Source organism: Rhagoletis pomonella, unplaced genomic scaffold, assembly GCF_013731165.1.
Source record: "Rhagoletis pomonella isolate Grant_MI unplaced genomic scaffold, Rhpom_1.0 Rhpom_scaffold_00921, whole genome shotgun sequence".
Taxonomy (NCBI): domain Eukaryota; kingdom Metazoa; phylum Arthropoda; class Insecta; order Diptera; family Tephritidae; genus Rhagoletis; species Rhagoletis pomonella.
The window spans coordinates 46812-55006 of record NW_023459475.1 but is presented as its reverse complement, the minus strand read 5'-3'; the positions used below and the strand labels follow the sequence as shown (position 1 = coordinate 55006).

The following is an 8195-nucleotide window of genomic DNA, read 5'->3' as shown; positions in this document are numbered from 1 at the left end:
TTTTCGAGTATACAACCGCTAGCTGCGTTTCAGTGATCGCCGATCGAGATTTCATTTATTATTTTACATTATTTGGATAAAGAAAAGTTACGCAAATTCAACATCGATATGATGCTGATAGAAACCTGGATTAATTTGTGATCAACTCTGTTTGTTTTGTTTCCTAATTAAGTGTGGAAAATATAATTGGCAGCACCGACAAATGAATATATACACAAACAAATGTTCGGTTATGGTTAAAACAATTCAGGTTTTTGTATTGAATTTTCGGTTTAGAATTTATTTTTCCTTTTCAGTAGGGGTTTTTGCACATTATCTTTTCCGTGAGAATTTATCGTAATGGAACGGATCTGAATAAGCGACTGGAACACGGCTGTTTGTCAAAAGCATACGATTTCGAACTCGCGTAAATGTACATTTGCTAAATGCGATAGCATGAACGCCCTTCGAAAACATATGTTCGAAAGTGCTAAATGTTGCATTTTAAATGCAGCAAAAACGCTGCATAAGACAGCAATACTAACGCAATTTGTACCAAATAACCGAAAAAATTTTAGCCAATAAAGAAGATATCCAAAAACCACAAATTGTCAAAATGACGCTTCCGGTAATTTTCCATCCAGGCGACGATATTTGAATAGGTTTGTATGGTTACCAATAGTCAGTACTAATTTGTACTGGAACCTGCAAACTTTTACTGGAAAACTGTATGATAACCCAAAAAATAAACTGTCAAAATCTGTAAGTGTGTGTAGAAATTCAAACAAAATTTTTCAATTTGATATCAGAAGCCGTGCGGCGAAACACATACACAAAATCAACTGAGCTAGTAACACCACTTTTTATATATTCTTTTGACATTTATTCTTCTTCTTCTTCTGCTAGCTAATTTCTGCTAGTAAAAATTTCACTAGCAAGAATTTGCAGCTCTCTCGTGTTGTTACGCTCTCGAATCAGTGCTCTTGCAAATTTTTTTGGGTTATCATACAGTTTTCCAGTAAAAGTTTGCAGGTTCCAGTACAAATTAGTACTGACTATTGGTAACCATACAAACCTATTCAAATATCGTCGCCTGGATGGAAAATTACCGGAAGCGTCATTTTGACAATTTGTGGTTTTTGGATATCTTCTTTAGTTTCCGACTAATTTACTAAAATTTTTTCGGTTATTTGGTACAAATTGCGTTAGTATTGCTGTCGTACTAAACTAATCAAGATCTTTCAAATAGAGTTATCTGTTCTTCTTTAGTTTCCGACATATTCAGCTTTATCATGAGTTTAATTTTCTAGAACCGGGTCACTTTTCGTTTGCGTGTGTTCACCACAGGTGGATGAAAAAATTGTTGGCGAAATTTTGTTCGGGCGAAACTCACGATTAGGCTGATTAGTAAAAAGTATGGTTAATTTATAAAAATTGTTATCACATTTTGGCGTATATCACTAAAACTGACTGCAAATTTTTTGACAAATGTCGTATACGACAAAATTTTATTAAACTCATAAATGGTTGACACTAAACTAAAAAAATAAGATATTTTAAGAATTTCATGAACTAGTACATAGCATTCTCCCACACTTTGGAGAAAATCTGTAGTCGTGTTTCTGAGAAATTGCATTCAAACTTCAATCGTGAGTTACCGAAAGTAACTTGTGACAATCTTTTATCCAGGGATCTACATAAATTATAGTTGTCATTATTTTCGCAGTTGGAGTATATGCCAGACGAGTAACAGGTATATACATACAAGGATACCTAAATTAGCGCGTTGAACTTTTATATTTATCTCTCTCCAACGCATTAATTCTATATACGTCAGTACCAGAGAACAGCTTTGAGTATGATCGAGCCTTTTTGATCACACTCACTAAAAATCAAGCACAAGCGAACGCCACACTCGCCTACTATGTGTTCGATCGAGATGCATACCCGACAGCTGCTTTGGTTACGAACGAGTCTGTTCGATTACCCTCGCTATACATTGAGCACAAGCGAACACCACACTCGGACACCCGCAGCTAACCCGAAAATTTGTGTAACAATGAAACGGACACCCGAACATTGCGATAAAATGTAGGACAACAAAGAAATTTACGCTGAAGGTAACTGGCGCCAATATGTTCCCACAAAGCATACGAAAATGTTGTTGCTTTGTGCTTGTGCATACGCAATGAAAAAATTAGAAGCGAAGTAGACAAAAATGTTTTTGCATCTATTTCGTATAGTTTCGCGTGGAAAGCTGTGTGAGTATATACTAGAACACACAGCCTAAAACTATGTACATCTACATAGTACATAAGTACTTTTACAAAAAATAAATGTGCACCGAGTGTATAGGGCTTGGGCAATGCCGATCTACACACAATTATACCTAAATGGATGTAGGCGTCGTGATGTCGCATTTTGTATGAGCAAATATATAAGAAATGGTTAAATGTACACTTAAACAAACTACCGAAAAATTCAACGTTCTCTTTGCCCTCTACGCACAAAAACTAAGAACACCGCGATGAGAAGGCAACATTTTTTGTAGAAACAAAAACGTCATAAGCCAATCAAGAAAATTTTGTGCACACTCGGGTTGAAACTCGAACACCCGGGTATATTGAGCTGCAAAGCACCCGAACCCAATCAAGTATGTATGAAAAGCAATCGGGTGTTGTGGCCAACATGTTCGTCTTGAGCTCAGTCGATAACGAACAATACTTCTGCTCGTATACAGAGAACGATGCAAAACGGGTTTTGTTAGATGATCGAGTATACACGAAAATCATGCACCCGCTGCAGATGTCTGCTGGTCAGTACCAACGCCTGACAAAGTTATGTCTAAATTTAATAATGGCTCTATGACAAAATATTCATGGAATGTATTCGTAGATTTTTATTTACTTCATTTCATACATTAGCATTGATGTTTTGTTTTTCATACATTAGTATTGATGTTTTTTACTAAATACCAGGAATAAATATTTAATAAAAAACTATTTCATTTAAGCTTAACCAACGTTTAGTTGCTCGGAGCTAATTTTGGAACGCTTCATGAAATATTTTCATAGACAGTAAATGCAACCCTGGGTGCATCATTAACGAGCTGAAAAACCAAACAAATAAAAAAATTCCATCTGAACCAATATTCCCAAAAATTTTAAAGCAAAACAAAAACCATTTTTTCCAATTTATGCACTGTTATTTTTATTATTGCAACCAAATTTCGCAGCTCTTCAAACATTTTCCACATTATGCTTTTAGGGCTAGTAGTTTCCGACCCCATTTGCTCGTTTTTTTTCAATTCTGAATTTAGGCTAGGCTTCATGGGAACTTACTGTGGGTGCAAACAGACCACATTTTGTAAACTGAATTGTGATATTTAATTTTATTTTATAATGAAAAATGAATTTAATGTGCAATTTTTCAAGTTTACTAGATGTAAGACAACTTTTAATTTTCTTTATATATTGCATGCTTTAGTTTTAATTCTGTTTAAGTTAAGTTGTAAAGGTGAAAATAGGCCTCCTGGGCAACCGAGCACATTAAAAAAAAATCGGTAACGCGCGTAAAAGCATACCTCACAAGTGGTGTGGAAAATGCAAGAACAAATATAAATGGAATAATTTTCGAAATTATGAAATGGTTATTGGTATTTTCCATCTCAAAGGGGATGATTAATTTGAACGTTATTTAAGCTGCCTTTACACGGTCGATTTTTGTCGTTTAACCAATATCTACCCGTGTAAATTGCAATTCAACCGTAAAATGTAAGCGTTTTGGCTAGTCGATATCTTAAGTAAATTTTCCAGTCGACAGAAATCGACCCGTGAAAAGGCAACTTCAGGAATTTTTTATTATTTATTTATTTTTTTTGATTGGGCGTCTTTTGAAGATGTGCCAAATTATATTGTCGACTTAAATACAAAACAACAATTTCTTTAAGCCATCTTGTGCAGCAATTTGTTGATCTTATCCTCACGGCTACCGAAATCACCAACCTCAACGTAGTGATTAGCCTTCTTGCGCCAGCCTCGGGTTGATGTGTTGAGCTTGAATAGCAACAGGAAGTTGGGGGCTTTCTTGAAGTGAAGTGAATCAACGCACTGAATTTCGTGCGCTTCGCGAAATTTGCGTTCGATCACAAAGCAGAGATTGGGACACGTTTGACCATTCCACGTTTGTACATCAATTCACAAACTGATTTAAGATTAGGATAACCCCATATAGGGGGTTCGGCATACGTAGCATATTAATGGTTGCCTTGCTCAATTTGATGAACACACCGTTTTAATGTGGCGAAGACAGAACTGTAAAACTACGCACTTTTTGTGCAACTTTGTTGATACCGCGGATGCGGATCACAAAAGCCAATTTGGATTTTTAAGGCCCGTCGAATTGGCCGCATTTCTTTGCCACACAGCGCTACTCCATCTCACGGCGTCCATCACCGAGTTTTCTTGTTTGATATTTCTCAGCATGCACCAAGTTTTCACATTTACGGAGTGCAATCACAGCAGAGCGCTTTAGTTTACGTTTGATCAGGGTAGCAATTTGCTGACCTGCTCTTGCTGAACGGCAGCTTCGGCTCGGGGACAGGAGGCAGCTTCCTGGAAGGTTGTCTGCCCTTTGCTTGCGGTTTCTTACCGGCCGTGATGGCAGTCATCTTAACTTGTTACTTAGCACGTTGAAAAGGCGAAAAAAAGTTCGCCAAATGTTTGGAGCGCATCGTAAATGAGCCACTCGATTTATAACATCTCTATAAACAATTTAAATACTTTTTATACATAGATATGCGCAACCATGCACTTACTTTCCCAAATTCCATTCTGCTTATCGGCATAATTTTCCAAATATACCTGCTACTTCATTACTAATTACTCAATTTTCCAACTGCGCTTTCTTTGTTGGCTCGACATATCCTAAAAAGACAAATTTACATTAAACAATAGAAATCGCAAAAATTAGCAAATAAAATACTGGCTTTGTTTTTTGTTGTCAAATTTCTGAGAAATGTGAATTCACCACGATGCGATACAGAAAGAACAAGGACCAGGGATGCAATTTTAAGTAAACCTATTATTCAGTGGCAAGGCGCAGTGCGTTCGGGGCAGCAATATTAATTTGTATCAAATATAACATTAGACGGTGGTTCTAATACATTTTTTGATATTATTAACCAGAGTACATACATTATATGGTATTGCTTTCAAAATTAATGTACTATATGAACTTCTTTTTTCAAATATTTCTTAAGTTTCTTTCATGAGTGCTGAAAAGCAACCATGCGTGTAAGAAATTGTGTGCTACCTAAAATTTCACCTCTGGCAACTTTATCCCCAAAAAGGACTTCACCACAGTTTTTTTACTAGATATACTGAGGGATATACTGAGGTCGTTTGTTTATTTGTGTCAATATTTTTGTGTCGTTTTTTGTAAGATAAATAATTATGACTGAAACACCAAAATTGCTTGGACAAAGTAGTAGGATGCTTCCACCTCCTGGTCTTAAAGCACTTATCGATCATTTTCAAAGTATTTATCCAGATCAAGTCAATCCATTGCAAGTAACAACTGTTTTAAAGTATTGGCTCGGTGGGCAAGATCCATTAGATTACATTAGTATGTATAACAATCATGGAGATCCAGAAAGAGGCATACCGCCTCATTGGCATTATGTGAGCTTCGGTTTAAGTGACTTACATGGAGATGAACGTGTCCACGTGAGAGATACGAACGATATTAATACTCGGTCTGGGATGGGTTTCGAATTATCATTCCGGCTAATCAAAACAGAATCAAAAAGCGTTAAAAATGCTGAAAAAAGTCAGCACCCACCTACTTGGCCAGCAAATTTGTTGCAAGCAATAGCACGTTATTGCTTTCAGACTGGTAATTTATTGTTTTTCGGTGATAATATTCCTTGGCGTAAAAGTCTGGATGGAAGCGCTACCTCGCTTTTGAAAAATATTCTTATTGCTCAAGACCCACAGCTTAGCAGTATAGAGACATTATTTGGCACGGTTGACTTCTGTCAGATAGTTGGTGTTACAGACGAAGAATTCGATCAGGCTTCTCGTTGGAATGGTCGTGGTGTTCTGCATTACTTGCAACAAGATGTACATACTGGGGGTAAATGGCTAGTTACAGATATGAGTCGGTCGGTTAGTGTGTTCCAGCTTTGCCCTGAATTATTACTAAACTTGCAAGATGACTTGGAAAAACAAGGTTCAGATTTGGCTGGTGTAAACGCGGACTTTACATTCCGGGAAATACAAAAACAGCAGTGTTTTGAGAAAGAAATGGATTCAAATAGATTAAATGAACAATATGTTTTCGAAGAAAACAAAGTGTTAAATAAATTGCAAATCAAACGCGAAAATGTCGGATTTCCACAATCAATGTCAATGAGCAACAGTTCTCTACATAAATCGTGCCCTCTAAATTATCAACCGCATTCCGCAAATTCTGTTTCGTTTGATGGAATAGAAATTACTTTAGCTCCATACGCAGCAAAATACCTCATGTTGGCAATTAAGGACCGTATTCGCCATGGTCGTCATTTCACCTTCAAAGCTCAGCACCTAGCTTTAACTCTTGTGGCAGAAACTGTGACTGGGGCAATTGTGAGCAAATCTTCTCCTTATGGCATAATTGGGTATTGGATCCAAGTTTTAATTCCCAAAGAATTAGTTCCGCGTATGATGGAGGCTTTCCAAAATTTGCAACTCGACATGGTAGCGGAAAGTAAGGAAAAATATGAGCTTTACTGGCCAGAGTGGAAATTAAAACTAACCATTGATTATCCTGCCCTAATACTTAAACCACCGACAAGCGTATAATTGTTTTATTATAGGTTTGATCGTCGAAAATCTAGCATGAATTATCCATCACTCGAAATATCAGAGAGTAAGAAAAATTCTCTCTCAAGTAGAGAAACTCCCAAATTTCAGCACGAAAGCAAATTTGCCGGAATATGCAAAGTTTCCCTGCCAGCCTGTGTCCACGTTGCATTTCAAATATAACAAATTTTATAGAATTTTAAAATCTATCTCAGGTGGACTAACAAGATCTAGCTGTACATGTCTTGTTATTCTGAATTTCTTTAACATGCGTTTTAATTTATTTGTCGTATAATAACCATCGTACAATTTCCTAAGTAAGAAACACTATCAGCTGATTGCCAAAAAATTCCCACAGCATTTGGTCTTATCTTTTACAATTTCTTTTGTTTTCTAATACAATTTCTTCCATTTTTATTATAATTTATTAAAAGTACAGTAAAACACTGAACCTAAAACACCACGGTAAGAAAAAGTTACGTTACTTATGGAACGATGACAATTACTATCTGATATCCTTAATCGGCAAAGTAACGTAAGCGACATTTTTTTCAAAATTTTATTTTTGATGCAGAAATATCATTCAGAAATGTCATTCCGAATATGAATAGATTTTTTAGTACATTTTTCGTTAAAAAATCGCTCAAGTTTACATATTTTTAAATTTAACGAACATTTTTATTCAAATTATCGTCGACAAAAATGCAAGCTTGTGACACAATCATGTTTTACGCGATTGCAAATTCTTTACGTTAAAAATTTGTACAGCAGGAGTTTGCAACTTTTCTCAAGGAGAACTGTGATGGATAATCTTTTGTTCTGGGCGAACGCGATTTCAACAAAAATCATCATAATTCGCACAAATATTTTGCCCGACGAACATAACTTATAATAATTAAATACTCATAACTAGCTTCTAAGATCACAAATATATTGTATTTAGTTAGAAGTCGTCAAGTTAAAATGATGTATTGATATACTTTTTTAAATCAATCTCCAATAATATTTAAAAAAAGAAATATATGTAGCCTTTTTTTTAATTTGAGTGGAGTATGTAGAGCATTATCCGGGAAACAAACATGCAAAGCACCTTTTCGTTATTTACATTAGGCCACAGCTGACACCAACCAATTTTTAATTAGTTGCGTTCGATAACAAAATTAGCCAACACCATCCAACAATCAAAATCAAGAGAGTAAAGGCTCCGTTATGCATACTTGGCATGGCTTGAGAGCTGTCACATAAGAAATCTGTTAAATGAGCCTCGCGTGTAATCGGTTATCGAACGCACAGCACTACATACGTAGAAGTCTGTTGGTTTTTGATTTCTACGTAAAAATGGTATAGCAGTGCATGCAATGCCAAGTATGC

The 8195-nt window shown here is 36.0% G+C and overlaps 1 protein-coding gene across 1 annotated transcript; it reads left to right on the top strand.

Moving 5' to 3' along the window:
• Nucleotides 1-5367: 5367 nt before the first annotated feature.
• On the top strand, nucleotides 5368-7845 carry LOC118751695 (suppressor of fused homolog). Its single transcript, XM_036486510.1, has one exon. The coding sequence runs from the start codon at nucleotides 5433-5435 to the stop codon at nucleotides 6822-6824; it is 1392 nt and encodes a 463-aa protein (XP_036342403.1). The 5' UTR covers nucleotides 5368-5432; the 3' UTR covers nucleotides 6825-7845.
• Nucleotides 7846-8195: the final 350 nt, after the last annotated feature.